The sequence below is a fragment of the Colletotrichum gloeosporioides genome (assembly GCF_011800055.1).
Source record: "Colletotrichum gloeosporioides strain Lc1 chromosome Unknown consensus_50, whole genome shotgun sequence".
Lineage (NCBI taxonomy): Eukaryota > Fungi > Ascomycota > Sordariomycetes > Glomerellales > Glomerellaceae > Colletotrichum > Colletotrichum gloeosporioides.
This window is the reverse complement of record NW_025544695.1, coordinates 103,144-121,592: the sequence shown is the minus strand read 5'-3', so window position 1 is coordinate 121,592 and position 18,449 is coordinate 103,144. Positions and strand designations below refer to the sequence as shown.

Sequence of the window (18,449 nt, the reverse complement as noted above, 5' to 3'; positions counted from 1 at the left end):
TTATCTGCTAGTTCGACGTCCAAGTCCACGTAACCCTTAGCGTCGGGGTCGGCAGTGGGTTTGGAGGCAAGGTCCAAATATGCATATAATGCCCGGGCAGTGAATCAAGGCGCCATTTAATGGCAACTGGATCACGACAACAGCCTGTGTTTGAGTATAGTGAGCATAGCGATGCAGGCACTTCTCTTCAGACGCACTTCCGCGACTCTATCTGGAACCCGAGGCTATCGGGAGCACAAACCCTCACCTTCCCAGAGTGGCGCGATTTTCTCTTCTCGATCCCAGCTAACTTTTCGGCGGTCCGCCGACGACGACGCAAGGAACAGTGAAGTCGATGGAGATGCCGCAAAGTGGACGCCTCCTTCAGGAAGTGATTGACATTCTAGCAGGGAGCAGGCCCCGAAGCGAAGGAATTAGCCAATTTTGACAGGCAATGACAGCGCTCACCGCAGCCAATGGACCCCGACGCTAAGTTGAAGCGAAAAAGCACGCGGCCCCGCTGGGGGACGATGGAGCTTCTGATACACTCTAGCGCGACGAGATCCTGGATCCTGGATCCTGGGGCGGTTTGACAGGGCTTCTTCAGTGGTCTGTCCGCGCAGTTGTTGGGGGTTTGCGGGCACGGTAAGGTGGGATGTGGGCAGAAGCTCGGTGCGATTGGGGGGTCAGGATTGTGGTTAATCTTAACCTTGTTCAGACGAACTATCCGGAGAAGAGTTCGGCGGCCGGAGCAACAGGTCGTGAAGGGAGACTGAGTTTGTTGCTTGTCGGAGGTAGTAGCTCAGCGGCATGATCATCCAGAGCAAGGGTAGGTCAGAATGGGCATCTCTGAGGTCCCATGTGCATACTCCGTACGCGACTTGCGCGTTATCCTGAACGCCGAGAATGAAATGTGCATGGCAAAATAGAAGTTTCCCAATGTTGTTGGCTCGGTAGCGAGTTCGCCGATCTCGCACCCGTGCTCTGTGGGACATTGCCTAGACCACAGGCTGTCTTGAGCACTCGCCAATTGCTGCAAGGATGAAATCGCAAGCACATATGTAGAATCGTAAGTATTAAATTGGTTCAGATTTTCTGCTCAGCTGGATTCTTGGCTCGATGAACAAGCCATATGGCCTTTGATCCATGAGTAGGGGACAAATGAGCAAGGAACTGATCTCGCAAAACAGTTGACCACTCGATCTGCCATTAAGCTCACAAGCCTTTCCGGATACCAGATAATATTACTTCCCACGAGGGGATACACTTCCTAACTGTGGCTACCATAGGAGGTTTTCGTATTTCCGAGTTTAAAATCTCGATCATAGGAAAAGAGATACCTTTTCTTGTGTACTACATGACGTTGCACGAAGGAATTCAATGACTATTGCGCAGTTCAGGAGATCAACGTCAGTTTTCTCATCACCACCGCAAAGTTGTTTTTCTTCATCTCCATATATCCGGTCTAGGCTTCTAAAGACGACGGCAGTTTTGAAACCATAAGTGTAGGCCCGCGATTATTTGTAGTTACCTAACATGGTCAACATCAGGCGGACCGCGTTAGACTCAGGGATGAAGCTTGGCTTATTCCTCGAATGATAGACAGACGAGCCTTGATTTTTTATTCATTGAATTGGGCCCAAGGCCCTCGCCCGGTTTGATCTGTTATGACCGAATCACTACTGTTGAGTCAAAGAGAGGTGAATGTGTTCGTGTCTGATTCACCACCACGAATGACAACACGCATTACCCGATATAAATGGGCATCTCCGAGAGCTTTAATTCCATCAACCCGAAGACGCGAGGAATATCATTCAACACAACTAAAAACGTCATCATGGAAAGATGGCTACCAAACTACGGGCCCATTCCTCGAGCTCCCGAACCAGCAAGACCACAGCAACCTGTTAACCAAGAACCACCCCAAGACATTCCACAAGACCCGCAACGACCACAGCCGCCTGTAGGCGCAGGTCGTATTCCTGACTATGGTCCGGAATTCGCAGACCCAGATCCAGACCCAGAGCCATGGCCTGAGCCCATCCCTGAGTATGACAACCGTGACATAGAAGAGCTCCCACCAGCACCGGTAAATGACAACGACGGGGCAGCCGATGAGGAACTGCCTGAAAACCATTGGTCCAGACAAATCGCCCCAGCAGCTATCACGCATGTCATGTTCGGCATGTCGGTACCTCCTTCTGACGATGATGTTGCGGAATTGCTGGACGAAGGGTATGAGAACATCCCTTACAACTATTTCAAACGGACGCCGCACATCGTATTCAACGTCAGGTACGGAAATTGCACTTTCGAGCTCTTCGTGTCCTGCTGGACATGGGAAGGACGGGAATGTGGCAGGACGCAGAGCATTCTCTACCCTTTACAAGAGCTCTTCGTTGAGCACAACGATGCCGTCGTGGAGAATGATGAATTCCGGCAACGAATGGATGATTTGAGAGAGAGGGTGTTGGCTTTCTGTCGGCGCTTCCTCAGCCCTGGGGTTGCTATGTTACCGAGACAGACCGGGCAGATGCAGCTTGTCGATGTATTTGGGGAGTTCTTCGTCAGCGAGTCGGATGCTCAGGGGGTGGGTTTTTGGGTTGATCAGCGGCGATTTGAGCCGCACGTGGAGTTGAGGTTCACCGATGATGGTATGAATGTCAGATATTTGAGACATCAAGGACAAGATGATATGAGAGGCGGAGAGGGTGGCCAAAGGAGAGATCGAGGTCGAGAAGACATGGGCCACAGAGATGAGAATCAAAGGAGAGGTCAAGGCCGGGAAAACCTGGGGAACAGACACCATGACCAGAGAAGAGATCAAGGCGAGCATTGGTCTGGATACGGGCCTGGTCGACCATTGTATGATTTCAATGGCCACGGCTATTTTTAATTTTGATGTACAACTTTCGGCAGAAAGGACGCTGGCAGAATCGATAAGATTGAGTGACATACTAGAGTCTGTGATATCAAGCAATGCCTGACTGGCCCCGATTAAGAGCCAAGAGAGCTGTTCTGCTTGTGGTGGCCAAAGATGTAAGTTGACGTGATGGGAGTCTCCAATTGGAACACATCATCCGCCCGCCAGCACAATCAGGCTTGAAACTCAGTTCATATGAATTAAATTCATTAACCGCAACGCCAAAGTCGCTAAGTATGCTATGCTCGACCGCATTACCCATCCAAAGTTTATCACACAAAGCCCCAATCAACACCGTGCCTCATTCATCACCTTTATACCAATGCTCCATCAACCATCCCCGTTGTCCCCATCTAAAAGGCCTCGGAGTCAACCTCGTCCACGATCTGAACCTTGATGCTGCCGTTTCTGTAGTCGGACGCGAGTGTGAGGGCTTCAACGGCCTTCTCGAGAGGGAACGTGTGCGAGATGAGGCTCTTGAGGTCGAGAATGCCGCTGCTCAGGCACGCGATGCCGGCGGGCCACGTGTCGCGGTAGCGGTTGATGAACTCGAGCTTGATCTGCAAGGCAAACATCGTCAGTATATCGCACCATTGACCCAGAACCCGGGATAGGCAGAACTCACCTCAGCCAGAGAAAGGTGCATAAACGGCAAGTTGTTCATAATCTCCCTCCCCACTCCAATAACCATGACCATACCGCCGCGGCGCGCCGTGAACGCCGCCGTGCAGATGCTGCTCTCGACGCCGGTGCACTCAAGCACCGTTCGCGGGGCGCTGTACTCGTCGTCGCCGAACAGCGCGCGGATCGCCTTGCCGTTGCCCTCGTTGCCGAGCGCCGGGTCGACGCGGTACGTGATGACGCTGGGCACGAGTGTCTTGGCGAAGGCGAGCCGGGAGGGCTCGATGTCGGTGATGACGAGCGGGTGCGCGCCCGAGGCGCGCGCGGCGGCGAGGGTGATGAGGCCGATGGGGCCCGCGCCGCAGACCACGGCGCCGACGCCGAGGGAGAGGCCGGCGGTGCGGATGCCGTGCATCGCGACACTGAGGGGCTCGAGGAGGGCGCCTTCGGCGTAGGAGATGTTGTCGGGGAGCCTGGGTTTGTGGGTTAGCGCCGCATATTCTCCGCGATGCTGTCATGAACTCGTGGAACATGGACACTTACTTGTGAAGCCACTTGGCGGGATGGCACTTGTAGCGCTGGATGGTGCCGTGGTAAGGGTACACGCCGGCGAACTGGACGTCTTCGCAGAGGTTGTAGCGGCCCTCTGTGCAGAGGAAGCACTCGCCGCAGGGCACGCCAGGCTCGATGGCGACGCGGTCACCGGGCTTGAGGTTCTTGACGCCCTCGCCGCAGCGGATAACCACGCCGGCGGCCTCGTGGCCGATGATGCAGTCGCCTTCGAAGACGAGAGTGCCGATCTTGCCCGTCTTCCAGAAGTGGATGTCGGATCTGGAGGACGAGAGGTTGTCAGCGCATTGTCCGTCATGACTGAAATTGTGGTGCTTCTTGTGGACAAACTCACCCGCAGACACCAGTCGCCTTGACGTGGACCAAGACCTCGCCCTTCTTGGGCGCCAGGACGGGGGCTTCCTCTGCCTTGAGGCGGTGGTCGGCCGTGACCACCAGTGAGGGGTTCGGCAGCGGCGCCTTCAGGGTCTCGACGGGGGCGGCGTTCTTCTCCATCTCCGTGACGACGACGATGCCGTTCTTGGTGGGCGCGACGCCGTTGACGGGCGCCTCGGATATCGTTGTGCACATCTTCGGGCGTGTGGTGTGTGGCAGGAAGATCGAGCGAACGAGAGACGACGAGTCGCAAGTTTGAGCAAACACAAACGGTGATCCTTTCGTCAAAAACTGCGTTCCGTGGCGCGGCAGAGGGAAGAGAAGAAGGCGGTAGACTTTGAAACGGAAAAACACAAGCTGTTAAAGAAGAGCTGTCTCTCAACCGGATAATCTCCTTCGTTTCTATTCGCCGAGGGTCTAATGGAAAAAGGAGAAGAAAGCTCAACAGGCCTTCTAGCTCGCGTCCCGTCCCGCTTCACACCAAACAAAATTATTTCTCGTCGTGTGATCTATGTTCCGGTCGGTAATGTTGTCGACAATCGGACGGGACGGTTCCAATTGGGGTTTGCCAGAAGGAAGAGCGGGGAACTGACCGACGCGGGGCGACTAACACTTCCTCTTCGTCTGCTGGTGATGCTTGAGACTTCCCGATGCGGAAATCGTAAGCACCTCACCGGCAGTTCTGGATTCGTTTAGACTCCGGGAAAATGCCGGCTGTTTAAAGCTGGTTACTAGGTTCGTGTTGAGGGCACCGGGTTCCGTCCCCCGGCGACCGATGCCCCGCCCCCTCCATCGGCCGAGTTCCGAGAGACATGAGAGGACAGATAGCTTGTGTGGGCGCATTATCTTCATGCATTGCAGAGTCTATGATAGCTCTAGCTTGAGCTCGTGTGAAGCTATGATGATGCTGGGGAAGCATGCCCTACACCTTTTGTACCTGTCGCTTGGCTTCAAGTCAATCAACGGGAAGAATTTCAATTGAGAAAGATGATTTTTGTACGCGGATAACTTTTGATTCATTCATCAAGGCCTTTGTTGGCCGTTTCTATGGTAACTATTGATCCCGAAGATCATTATCCAAGACGCATCCTCCCACCCATTTTCCAGTCATTCACATCATTAAGAAACACCACCTTAAGCAAAGATGCGCAGAGGCTTCTGGGGCAGGTAGAAACCAGGGTCGTTGAAGCGCAGGCCGAGGTCAAGGTCAGAGATGGCCTCAATCTCCGCGGGGGTCAGATCGAAGCCGTTGACCTCGAGGTTCTGCTGCAGGCGGTTCTGGCTGTTGCTCTTGGGGATGACGGCGATGCCGCGCTGGGTGGCCCATCTCAGGAGAACCTGCGCGGGGGTGGCGTTGTGCGCGGCGGCAGCCTTGGTGACGGCGTCGACCTCGAAGAGGCCCTTTGCGCCGATGGCGCGCTTGTTGGAGATCTCGAGGAAGGACTGGGGGCCGAAGGAGGAGTAGGCGGTGACGGCGATGTTGTTCTCCTGGGCCATGGAGATGAGGTCGGGCTGGACGAGGTAGGGGTGGTGCTCGATCTGGAGGGCGGAGATGGGGTGGCGGGCGTAGGACTGGACGTCGTAGAGGGACTGGGCCTGGAAGTTGGAGACGCCGATGGACTTGGCGATGCCCTGGTCGACGAGGGACTCGAGGACCTCCCAGGTCTCGCGGATAGGCACGTTGTCGGTCTCGACGATAGTCTGGGCCTCGTCTTGCCACCAGGCCTGGGTTGCGTTGTTAGACTTCTGTCGCTTCACTTGCATTGTTTGAGGATAATGAGAGACTTACGGGGTAGGGGATCTTGGAGGGCTCAATGTACTTCAGAGCGACGGGGAAGTGAATGAGGTAGAGGTCGATGTAGCCCAGGCCGAGGGTCTCGTTCTGCTTCTTGGCCATCTCGAGGGCGTGCTCCTTGCGGTGGTAGTTGTTCCACAGCTTGGTGGTAATGAAGATGTCCTCACGCTTGACGAGGCCGTCGGCGATGGCGCGGCGGACACCCTCGCCAGTCTCCTTCTCATTCTGATAGTCGTAGGCGCCGTCAAAGAGGCGGTAGCCGGTCTTGATGGCCTGTATGTCGTCAAAGTCAGAGAGTCGGCTTCAACAGGAGTTCACGCAAGACAAAATGTCAACTCACGTTGTAGACAGTGTCGGCGCAGGTCTCGCGGGGAACCTTCCACAGGCCGAAACCGACGAGAGGCATCTCGCGGCCGGAAGCGAGGGTGATAGTGTCCTTGCCCATAGTGACTGGAATTTGTGTATGAATTGGGGTATTGATGTTGAAGGAGACAGCTGTGAGGAAAGCGAGAGATGTGAAGCAAGAGAAGTGTAAAAGCAATTCGTGGTCAACAATATTTTCGGCCTGACCCCAATTGTAAATATTTCAGCATCTTTTCAAATGACCCCGCCTCAGGGCACCACCCGTCGCGTCGCAGCCCGAAGCTCATTTCACTTGCATCGTCATGGAGGGGCATCTCTGGCGGTGCTTAGGATTTCCCTTTGCGGTAATGCTAACCGTTCCTTAGCAAAAACGGGCAAGCATCCCCGCGCTTAGCGGCCCCCCTGTTTGACTCGTGTTCGACCGGGTTCCACGAGGGGAATTGAGAAGACCAGACCGCTCACATGAGATGGGGAAATGGGGTCAATTATCCACGGCGAAATGCTGCATATGTGCTTTGGAAAAGACGTGGCTTGCCATGTAGCTTCGGATGATGACCGGCTGGAAAGATGCTGCAACTGTTGTAATGATCTTTACCTCAACTGAATGAGAGCCGGCTCGTTACCAAAGAGACAAGAAAAGAGCAGCTATTCAACAGCTCCACCAAACGACTCCTCGCCAACTCCCTGTCAACGCTTGTCTGGAACCGTGATCGCGCGGGACTCCCAACCCCAAGTTTCCGAGTTCCAATCCCCACCACACCACACACCACCATCAACGCCTCGTCGAGCCATCTTCCCTGCACCCGTCGCCTCTCAATACCCCGTACACACATCCGCTTCCTCCATCCGCGTCTCTCCGCGTTCCTCCACTATTTGTTGGGGACGTCGTCTGCCTTCCCAATCCGACAAAATTATCCCTTCCCGCAATGGCACACACACACACGCACACACCCAGCGCACAGCATGGTCGTCGCAGGCTGAGTGAGAGATAGTGAGAGACCGAGAGGGATACCGAGAATAATGGCGGACGACACGGAATCAGCATCAGCAACCGCAGCCGCCGCAGCTGGGGGAGTTGGCGGCAGTCAACAGACGAACCCGTCCAAAACCAGACACAAGAGAACGAGGACCGGGTGTCTAAAGTGTCGGATCCGACGGCGCAAATGTGAGTCTATCTTTCTTATCTGTATTTCGCATCTCAGAAACTGCGTTTGAGTTCCACTGTGCTGTTGCTGGAGTCATGGTCATCATCCCCACAACTCATGGTGTTTCTTTGCTGGCCTCGGTTACACTCGGTGAAATCATGTTATCGTCCTGACCGATAACTAATCTCTTCCCATACAGGCGACGAAGGCAAACCACGCTGCCAGCGCTGCATCGACGGCAACTTTGAGTGCCAGTACGGCCCTCGACTGACGTTCTTGAACAAGAATGCATTGACAGTCTCACCGTCGCCAAGGGCGGCGACTGAGGCGACGACGCCAAAGTACTCGAGGCTCCAAGTACGTGTACGATGATGAAAATCAGCTGATGCCTTGCTTCATCATAGCTGACCACAAACAACATAGTTCGTGAGTCCCGGGACCGCGAAACAGGGCGCAAAAGACGGCTCTGCCTCTCCTCCACCTCAGAAACCTCAAAATGCACCCACGACGAATAATGCGCCGCCGCCGCCACATCCTCCCCCAGCGCAGACACCAACTATCGTGACATTCCAAGCAAATCCCCAACCCCTAGAGCCCCCGACTCCGAAGCCGCATCCCATCGAGCCTGGCATCTCGCAGAATCACCACCCGCCGCCGCCCCCGCCAACAACACAATGGCGCGCGCAGAGCGTAGGCCACGAGAGCTTATCCTCGCCCGTGCGGAATCTAGACATCACGGGCAAACTGAACGGGACCTCGTCCAACAACGATGCCGCCTACGAAACCGCTCTCAACGTGCTGCTATCTCTTGGCAGCGAGGGCACGACGACGACAGGCCTGGTGCAGTCTCCTGACCAGGGCTCCGGGTCCTTTGGGATCGGCGCAGACGGCATCGGCGTGAGTCCGAAAGATTTGATGTCCGTCTCGCCGGGCTCGGTCCGGGAACGGAGGGGTTCGAGTGTGGTGGCCTCCGCTGCGAAGAGCATCTCGCAGGATCGACTGCTTCAGTTGTTGCGCCACTTCAGGTACCAGGTCGCGCCTTGGGTAAGTTAAGACTGAGATGCGAACCAACATATCTATGGATTTACTTAGACGACCTCCTAGCTCGATCTTTGCGACATGAGCCAAACCTTTGGCCTCTACGTGCCCCGCCTCGCCATCGAGAGCGAGGGTGTTCTCCACGCCCTCCTCGCCGTCGCAGCAACGACAGACCCGCGCGCGATGACGAACGACGCCGAGTATCTCAAGACCCTTGCCGAGGCAGCACCTTGGAACCAAAACAGTTCGAATAATATTAATGACGGCGACCTGGCACATTTGACGTTGTCGACAGCCTGCCGGTTCATCACTGATATCCCCAACGGGTGGCACGAGTTACCCATCGTCATCAACGACAACTTCTGGGCCGTGGCCTTGGCGGAAGCAAGCCAGAAGACAATCGTTATTCTCTCTGTCTTGATCAGACTAGGTACAGCTCGTGTCCAACATATCTTATGATCCATCATGCTAACCTCCCCCGTCAGAGCTCGCAGCCGCCCTCGTAACAGGCTCCCCCATCTCCGTCCCCGAGCAGCTAAACTACAACCCCATGTCGCAGCAGTGGAACACCTCCTCCACCGTCGCAGAGACCATCTTTCAGTACACCATCGAGCCTCTCCTCCTCTGTGCCAAGGTCGTCAACTTCTGCAGCGGCAGCTTCCCGCCGCAGACCACCACTCCCAATGCCAACGGCGCTACCCCTCTCACGCCCGTCCACCGCTGGACGATGCTCAGCGACGCGCTGGGCCTGTGGTACACCAACCGCGCGCAGGAGTTCCGGCCGATGGTCGAGATCGACGGCGGCGACGAGACCCTCTTCCCCATCATCCTCTTCACCAACGGCGCCGCCGTCTTCGCGAACCAGCTCTACCACACCGCGATGCTGCTGCTCCTGCAGAACAAGCCGCGCACGCTACAGGCCGCGGCGGGGACGAAGAAGTCGAGCGGCAGCTCCTCGTCGGCGACGTCGCCGCTGTGGCACGCGCAGAGGGTGTGCGGCATCGCGCTGAACAACGACCGCCGCGACAGCTGGGACCTGTGTCTCGTGGCGTCGCTGTACCTCGCGGCGCAGCGGATGACGTACGAGCCGCAGCAGCGGGCGATTCTGGAGTGTTTTGAGCGCGTGAAGGCGCTGGCTGGGTGGAATGTTGACGGGTTCGCGGCCAGGGTGAGGGAAGATTGGGGGTTGGTGTAAACGATACCAGTCCAACGGTTACCGTAGTTTCGCGAGGCGTAAAATCCCTTGTCAGAGATACCTTGAAGCAGAATCATCTTGCCATGTCAGCGACCCTGAGCTCTTTGCGAACCTTGTATCCCCACGCAGTCTCGAGGTCGTCGATCCTCCAGCACGTTCCCCATCCGGTGACGGCCTCGATGCTACGGATGAGCCTCACCAGCAGCGCGTGCTCCGACTTGTGACTGAGCAGCCTGCCGGCCACCCACAGCGGCTGAATCGCATTATTCAGACAGCCCTGGTGCGGATTCGCCAGGGAGATGCCACAAATACACTTGGCGTGCCATATCGCAGACCCCGTGACGCCGCCGAGCTTGATACTCAGCGGCCGCGGCATCGACCCGAGCAGCAGGGTACATGCCGTGTGGTACAGCTGGTTGGACGATATCGCCGCCCAGTGGAGGAACAGGATCTGCGGGAACGGGCTGCTCTGGATGCTCTGCACCGGCAGCAGCTCGGGCGGGCGGTCGCGCGTCCAGGCCTGGAGGTCCTCCCAGAGGCGGACCCAGCGGTCGGTCAGCTCGTCGGGGCTGCTGCAGGTGCCGGCGTCGCCGAGCTCGAAGTAGCGCGTCCTGTCGGCGACGAGCTCGCAGACCTTGGCGCAGAGGTAGACGGCGTAGTTGGCGTGCATGTCGGGGGTGCCGCCAGACTGGTGGAAGAGCTCGCGCGCTTCGTTGTGGGAGGCGCCGCTGGGGAGCCATTTGGAGGGTGTGAGGAGGGTGCTTTCGGTGCCGTCGGATATGAGGGCGCCACAGAGATCTGGGCAGTCAGTGAGTAGATTTGAAGAGGAATGTGAACTGAGATATTGGGACATACCCATCCTAGCGTAGCACCAGAACACGGCTTGTAAGAGGCCTCCGCTGAACCCGTGGACGTAGAAAGAGTCAAAGAGCGCCGCGCAGCCTTCGAGATGTTTGCGCCAGTCCTGCGCACTCGCGGACATCATCTCCAAGCAGCAGAGAATGGTACAGATTGGGATGATCTTTTGGTCTCGGGACTGGAGCAGGGGTGTCAAGAGCCGGATGGCCTCCTGGTAGAGCTCCAGGCTGTCGAAGGATGTCTGCTTGCCCTCTTTGCGCTCCATTTGTCGTGCCGACAGGGCCAAAACGGCATACAGCAGGGCGGGAGAGCTGCGTGCCAACACCGGGACTTGAATTCCAAAGGCGCGGTCGCTGTCGAACATGTCGAGCTAGTAGAGTCAGTACACCGAAGTTGCAAATTAAACAGTGTCTCGTGAACTCACCCATGGCGCGACTTCACCGACGTAGTTCTTCAAATACTCCAACCTCCTTCCTGTCCCTAAGATCTGCCCAGCATGTCTCCGCGCCGCCGAGTCATCGCCCAGCATAGTCCCCGGCGCAGCGAAGCCTCCAGCCGCGAACCCGCCATCTGCGGCTTCCGGCGTGCCCTCCCTCGTGGGCGCGGCGGTTTGGGCTGTGTTGAAGATGAGGCATCGCAGTTCCTCCTGGTAGGCAAGGTACCCGGGGTCCGTCACAAACTCATCCAGACGCCATGACTCTGCCGGCGACGTCGACGCCTCGGACGAGAGGTGCTGCGAGGGTGCTGGGTCGCCGAGGCCCCACGTCGACGCAGCGGGAGTCACTGCAGCGGCGCCATAGTGAGAGGGGCCCTGGGAGTGAGAGAGTGAGTGAGAGTGGGCGTGAGACCGCGACTGAGAGTGAGAGTGAGAGCCGGTGCTTTCGACGCGGTCGAGGGGCAGCGCTGCGGTGGAGTCGGAGTCGTTTATCGTCGCTGGCGAGAGCATCCTGTTCTTCAGAGAGATACAGACTCTCTATGTTGAGTCTGAAGCTGGGCCGCGAGACATGCAACAGTGAACACAGCCAAGCCTTCAGCGTTGTTGTCGTTCAGAGACCAGACAGACCCCTTGGCTCCATTCACGATGAAGGTTTCGGAAGGTCATGCGGGAGGAGGAAAAACAATGGATCTCAGCTCCAGCGTCTCTCTCCGAACGGGCAATGCACCAAGACAGGGAGGCAGGGCGCATTGAACTGCTGCGGGGAACCCAAGTTAGCGGAAACTGCGGGGGAGCTGGGCGCCGGTCATTGGTGTCTCGTGAGCTGTCTTCACCGCGTTCCGCCGGCCAAATGAGTCCATTGTCCACTGTTTCTCCACTTGGGGGGATGTGCTGCGGAGTAAATGGACAGGGGGCAGGGGTAAAGGGGAAAGAAACCAACGGACCTAGCCCGATGCTGCTGGTCCCTTACCCGGTGTCAGTCGGAACGCGGCTACCGAGGTCTGTTGAGGTGTGGTGTAGGTGAGTCTCGGTGAGCCATCCGGGCTGTCCCTCATCGTGAAGATCCTTCGCCGCATGTTGTGTCGGCTTCGTCTTCTTGTTTGGAAATAAGTTGCTTCAGCGAATGAGAAGTGTTCACTCAGAGTATTGCACCAAGGGCGAGGCAATGAGGCAATGTTGGTCAGCGCTCTCATTGATGGCAGAACAGCCAAGAAATGTGTGAGTATACAGAGTTCAACAACAACCTTGGCAAAACCATGTTCGATGGAAGAAACTAAGAATTAGAGAACAACGTCTTTTAGAGTACAGCACCACACAGTTCGTATTACTGTTATCTCGGCCTAAACTCCTCCGGCTCAGCGGAGCCGCCCACTCGGCGTTTCGGTGCTGATGTCACCGGCCGCGGGGCTCAACCAACTTTGATTCCAATGAGAAAACCGAAACCACTTGCCGATGAAGAGCAGTGGATCAGATGCGTTACGATCTGACTTTATCTGGACCCTGAGAAGCTCTTGAAGGACTATTTGATAGCTCCTTGACTCCCGTCAATGGCTCTTGTCTCTCTCGGTTCATATACACGTTCTCGGGCTTCCCTAAACCATGGCTCCTATCACCATCACAGACTTACGGTTTGAACATGCTGCGGGCGGCATTGGTGTCCCATCCCCAACCCCTCGAATCTCCTGGAGAGTGACATCCGACTCTCTTCCAAAGAATTGGAAGCAGACATCCTACGACGTCGAAATCACCCGGAGCGGGAAGCAACCCCAATCGTTTCACGTCGAGAGCAGCTCATCAGTCCTGGCGCCATGGCCCGATAGTCCCCTAGCTTCAGCAGGAACTGCGACCATCCGCGTGAAGTCCTCCGGCACGTCCGAAGACGGACAGCTGAACACGCAATGGTCCGAACCCTTGATCGTCGAAGCTGCCCTACTGTCTCGGGACGACTGGTCCGCGAAGCCCATCGCCGCACCGCCGCGGTCGGAAACGCACCCGGATGAGCGGGGCATCCGGCCCGTCCGGTTCCGCAAGACTTTCACCGCCCCCGAGCTCAACGGCGGCCGTGCAAGACTTTACATCACTGCTCTAGGAATATACGAAGCCTATCTCAACGGCAAGAGAATCGGAGATGAGTGGCTGGCCCCCGGATGGACGGCCTACCAACACCGCATTCAATACCAAGTCTTTGACGTAGGGCCTCTTTTGATGCCCGGCCAACCCAACGTCCTGTCCGTGGAAGTCAGCGAGGGATGGTACGCCGGCCGCGTCCTCTGGGGAGACGGTCTGACGTGTTTCTACGGCGACCGCATCGGCGTCCTCGCTCAACTCGACCTCCTCGACAGCGGATCCGAGTTCCGCCTCACCACAGATGAATCCTGGGAATGCCATCTATCGCCCATCGTGGGCAGCGACATCTACGACGGCGAGACCTATGACCTCGGCCTCGAAGTCGACGACTGGCACCACGACACATCAAAATGGTCCCCAGTCGAGACCCTTCCCTTCCCCAAACCGTCCCTAGTGCCATCATCCTTCCCGCCGGTTCGCATCACCGAGACGATTAAACCCACCAAAGTCTTCACAGACCCCTCCGGCAAGGCCCTCATCGACTTTGGCCAGAACCTCGTCGGCAAACTCGTCCTTCACTCCCTCAAAAAGCCAGACGGCCACCGCCTCACCATCCGCCACGCAGAGGTCCTCGAGAACGGTTACCTCGGCATCCGCCCCCTTCGCAGGGCAAAGCAGACCGACACAATCATCTTCGGCGGTGGGCGCGGGTTGCAGGACTGGTCGCCGCACTTTACGTATCACGGCTTCCGATACGTCGAATTGGACGGCTGGGCTGCCGATGAGATCACTCTTGAGTCTATCTCTGCGGTGGTGATGCACACTGACATGCGGCGAACGGGCTTCTTCTCGTGCTCTGATGAGGATATCAACGCGCTGCACCGCAACGTCGTGTGGAGTATGCGCGGTAACTTCGTCTCGATCCCTACGGACTGTCCCCAGCGTGATGAGCGTTTGGGGTGGACGGGTGATATCCAGATCTTCAGCCCCACGGCGTCGTTCTTGTATGATTGCGGTGGAATGCTGAGCAACTGGATGAGGGATGTGATCTTTGATCAGAAGGATGCTGGCGGAGTGGTGCCACTCGTTGTGCCGAATGTCATGAAGGACGGCCCGTTTCCCGCGCTTCCGCAGGCTGTCTGGGACGACGTCGTCGTATTGGTGCCGTGGACTCTATACAAGTGGTTTGGCGACACCGGAGTTCTTCAAGAAACGTATCCCGGCATGAAGGACTACCTCAACTCCATCAAGCGAGGCGAAGACGGCCTCTGGGACACCGACCTGTGGCAGCTTGGCGACTGGCTTGACCCGAACGCACCCCCGGCCGAACCCGGTCTCGCTAGAACCGACGGCACCCTCGTCGCGGACGCCTACCTCGTCCACGTCACCGGCGTGGTTTCCCAAATCGCCCGCATTCTCAATCTCAACGAAGACGCAGACAAATTCGCGGCGGAGCACAAGCGCCTCAAGCAGCTCTTCCAGGACAAGTACATCACCAAGGCAGGCTTCGTCGTCGCCGACTCCCAGACGGCCCTGGCCCTCGCCCTGCTCTTCGACCTGCACGAGACCCCCGCCCAGCGTAAGGCCGCCGCGGCGAGACTGGCGCGGCTGGTGCAGTACTCCAAGTTCAGGGTGTCAACGGGCTTCGCGGGCACGCCGGTCATCCTGCACGCGCTGTCTGAGACGGGGTACACGCAGCACGCGTACCGCATGTTGCTCGAGAAGGGGTGTCCGTCGTGGATGTACCCGGTCACCAAGGGCGCGACGACGGTGTGGGAGAGGTGGGATAGCATGCTGGAGGACGGCACGATTAACCCCGGCGAGATGACTAGTTTCAATCACTATGCTCTTGGCAGCGTGGCGAACTGGATGCATGCTAGCATTGGGGGGTTGTCACCGCTGGAGCCTGGTTGGACAAAGTTTCTAGTGAGGCCGAGACCGGGAGGGGGTTTGAAACATGCGGAGGTCGAGTACATGAGCCCTACTGGGCAGGTTCGGGCTAGATGGGAGATTAAGGCTGGCGATAAGTTGGTGTTGGAGTTGACGGTTCCGCCGAATGCTACGGCTGTAGTATCACTTCCGGATGGAAGTGTAGAGAAGACGGTTGGGTCGGGCACTTACACGTTTGAGGGTGGTCTTGATGAACGGGCGAAGGAAAAATGGCCTCCTCAAGCTTTGTTAACACAGTTTGGCTTGCCTTGATTTCGCATTTGGTTGTCAGCTCCCAGTCACTTGACGTATTCTTACTGGCTTATTGAGCTAATGCTAAGATTTGCCATCATTGTTAAAAGCGAGCTAGCTTCGGACCCACAGTGTAGACAAAGATTTCAGCAAAACATTGGGCGGCTAATTGACAACCGTTGGCAAGCACACCATTCCTCTGACCGAATTCAAGCATTTTCGTGTTTGGCTGTCCTACTTGAGTATTCACGCAAGTTCTGAACTTGGCACAGCATACGGATAGAGGCGGACGTCAAATACACTTTTGATTGCTCCAGGAGGGCCTTAAGCCAATCTGACATCACAAACACTGGAAATTCGAACAAAATGACCAGCTTCGAATCGGATCAACAGCACAATTTGAGACATCATGTATCGTCCCTGTAGCGTATCGTATCATAAAGGAATTTCACTGTCCCAACCCTGTATCCTTGACCCAAAGGTCTTCACACCGCAAGCCAATCAGGAGAATCTATATCAGTAGGTCCAAACAATTAATGGTGCATGTTAAGTCAGTTGGGCGTCAAGGAAGCTGGATTTTGATCGTCCAAAGCAGCCTCATTTTTGAACGCCCTGGAGGAATGCATGGTCGCCCTGTTCCCAACCCCCAAAGGGCAGCATTTTCTTTCCTTGTCATACTCGAATCTGTAGTGATTCTTGGCTTCAGGCTGTGATGCTATTATACGGTACCAATCATGTTCGAACACATGAAGTATGCGATATTTCTTGGGCACCGTTTCGGTGAACACTCGCTACCAACATGAGGCTTTTCTCAGTAAACTGTCTTCATGTTGGTGTGGTGGGGAAAATCAGCCACCTTCTTCTTTTCTGAGGCGGGCGCTGATCCAGTCATCACCTGGACGACATGCATTCGTTTATGCGTGGTACTTTTCCTGGCAAGTCACTCCGATTCACGTTGTCCGCAACCTGCCTCAGCCTGCCTCTGAATGTGCAACACTTCGCTAATTCTCGGGATGCGGTTGGGTAACAGATGGCTCGGCCACGCACCTAGGATGATTTTGCGCACAGCTGTCTTATCCAGAAGCCTAATTGCATAGTTTGAAGGGCGTTTTCATGCAGTGTATTCCCATACTGAAGACACTGCAGGTGTATAGATGGTACTGCTAGTGAAGCAGCCAAGCTCATTTTACCCAGCGCTGTGCCGTCGAGCTTGGAGTTTCTCTGTAAATGGGCCAGCACTTTTACCAAACTAGGGCTGAAAATGGGCACTGGAATATCTCAAGTGTTTCCTTTTCAAAATTCAAAGGAAGAGAATAGCATGGTTACTTTCATTCAAACTGTGTTTAAAGAGGCAAACTAAGTTGACAGTTTCTTGACATGTAGTCGTTCCACTTCTTGCTTCCAGCCAGAAGTGACTAACGGGTAGCCTTTGACTTGATCTGATTCATCAGCGCTGTGTGGCTGGAGTTCGAACTGTAACCAGTGTCTGGGGAGTGACTGGCGTCGAACTTTGGTTGACTGTTCTGGTACTGATGAAAAGAGCCCGACGGTCCTTTAGAATCTGAGCCAGCCCAAGTGGTTGTGCTATCCCTTCTGTTGGGGTGACTGTTCTTGGTACCCTTATCGGCCGATGTCCCGCTGTGAACGGCTTGCGAGCTAGAAACATCCCAGTCACCATTTCCGCTAGTTCCGCCAGACCCCACTCCTCCCTCCGCGATGTGCTTGTCGGAATATCCGCTGGGCATCTTATGAAAATTAGCATACTGTAGTACTCAAGAGCTTAGCTGGTAGAGATGATTACGGTTGGGAAGTATTGGAAGTTAATCTAGGGATCTTGCTGGAAACGACTTGGTATGTGTTGATGGATAGGGGATATTGTAAGTGAGTGCAGACTTACTTTCACGGGAATAGCATGAGTTTATATAGACTTCTCACTTGTTTTCCAGGATAATGGGCGTTGAATCCTGCACTTGACGATAGGTTGCAGACGTCTGGAGCCTTGCCAGATCCACCGCCGAGGTAGTCGGGGTACTTTTGTTATGGTGGGAGGGTGAGCTAATAAGTGCACATTATGATGATGCAACTCTCCACTAGTGCTTACGGGGCGTTCATGAAGGTCCGCCGACGTAATTAAATTCTAGTAGAGTTGTATATCTACCTACTTGACAAACACTTTCCCAACGAAGCCCGCGACGGAAGAATCTGCCAGCAATCGCAGGAGCACCTTTTGGTAAGGTAGGTCAAGCACCTCCAAAGATCAGGCTATGTGACGTTACCGCACACTTATTCTGCAGTCGTCTTGCTTTGTTTCTAACAAATCACAGAGCTTCAGGCTCTCTGTGAAATCATCCAACTGCCGTCATCTCGAAGTGCACGACAAAAGACGATGTCACCATTCAATCTACCTCCTAAGGACCACCGTCCGTTATGTCTGCTGTCGCTAGGTAAGCCACATAGCTCTGCGAAATGTTTCTGCGGAACGCTAAGTTGTGTCCCCGGCAATTAGATGGAGGTGGAATTCGAGGTAATGTTGGAAGGCCGTTTGCAGCGCATTGCGGCCCTATCCCTAACCTTTGGTACTTACGAAGGCCTTTCGGAGCTCTTGATAATCAAAGAAATTATGCATAGGCTCCAAAGAGCTTGCAACGTTTCGGAGCCCATTCCACCTGCCGAGGTCTTTCATCTTATAGGAGGAACAAGCACAGGAGGGCAGGCATTTATCTAAGCAGCTTTATTCAGATGACCAAACTAACCCTGACAGTAAAGGCTTATAGCACTCTTGCTCGGCAGATTGAGGCTCACAATCGACAATGCCATCACGTTGTACTGTCGAATAGCCAGTGACGTGTTTAGCAAACCAAAGGCTGCATGGCAGGATGGCCGTTTCAAAGCCACTAACTTAG

At 55.5% G+C, this 18,449-nt stretch overlaps 6 protein-coding genes across 6 annotated transcripts; 3 read left to right on the top strand and 3 right to left on the bottom strand.

The window, feature by feature from the left end:
• Positions 1-1,816: 1,816 nt before the first annotated feature.
• Positions 1,817-2,928, top strand: GCG54_00000515 (uncharacterized protein; the record flags this gene model as incomplete). The annotated part of the gene is made up of 3 exons (XM_045400652.1): positions 1,817-2,633; positions 2,680-2,844; positions 2,924-2,928. 3 exons carry the CDS (start codon positions 1,817-1,819, stop codon positions 2,926-2,928), a joined length of 987 nt encoding a protein of 328 aa, XP_045263325.1.
• A 327-nt stretch (positions 2,929-3,255) lies between these two features.
• Positions 3,256-4,663, bottom strand: GCG54_00000514 (L-arabinitol 4-dehydrogenase; the record flags this gene model as incomplete). Its single annotated transcript, XM_045400651.1, has 4 exons — positions 3,256-3,462; positions 3,528-3,996; positions 4,067-4,354; positions 4,428-4,663. 4 exons carry the CDS (start codon positions 4,661-4,663, stop codon positions 3,256-3,258), a joined length of 1,200 nt encoding a protein of 399 aa, XP_045263324.1.
• A 939-nt stretch (positions 4,664-5,602) lies between these two features.
• Positions 5,603-6,708, bottom strand: GCG54_00000513 (putative NAD(P)H-dependent D-xylose reductase xyl1; the record flags this gene model as incomplete). Its single annotated transcript, XM_045400650.1, has 3 exons — positions 5,603-6,193; positions 6,258-6,536; positions 6,604-6,708. 3 exons carry the CDS (start codon positions 6,706-6,708, stop codon positions 5,603-5,605), a joined length of 975 nt encoding a protein of 324 aa, XP_045263323.1.
• A 1,158-nt stretch (positions 6,709-7,866) lies between these two features.
• Positions 7,867-10,004, top strand: GCG54_00000512 (uncharacterized protein; the record flags this gene model as incomplete). The annotated part of the gene is made up of 5 exons (XM_045400649.1): positions 7,867-7,891; positions 7,971-8,128; positions 8,195-8,815; positions 8,876-9,239; positions 9,295-10,004. The coding sequence occupies 5 exons, from the start codon at positions 7,867-7,869 to the stop codon at positions 10,002-10,004; spliced, it is 1,878 nt and encodes a 625-aa protein (XP_045263322.1).
• Positions 9,345-11,808, bottom strand: GCG54_00000511 (uncharacterized protein; the record flags this gene model as incomplete). Its single annotated transcript, XM_045400648.1, has 5 exons — positions 9,345-9,701; positions 9,722-10,051; positions 10,099-10,802; positions 10,860-11,232; positions 11,287-11,808. 5 exons carry the CDS (start codon positions 11,806-11,808, stop codon positions 9,345-9,347), a joined length of 2,286 nt encoding a protein of 761 aa, XP_045263321.1.
• A 1,089-nt stretch (positions 11,809-12,897) lies between these two features.
• GCG54_00000510 (uncharacterized protein) lies at positions 12,898-15,567 on the top strand (the record flags this gene model as incomplete). Its single annotated transcript, XM_045400647.1, has 1 exon — positions 12,898-15,567. The coding sequence occupies one exon, from the start codon at positions 12,898-12,900 to the stop codon at positions 15,565-15,567; it is 2,670 nt and encodes an 889-aa protein (XP_045263320.1).
• Between the last annotated feature and the right edge of the window lie 2,882 nt (positions 15,568-18,449).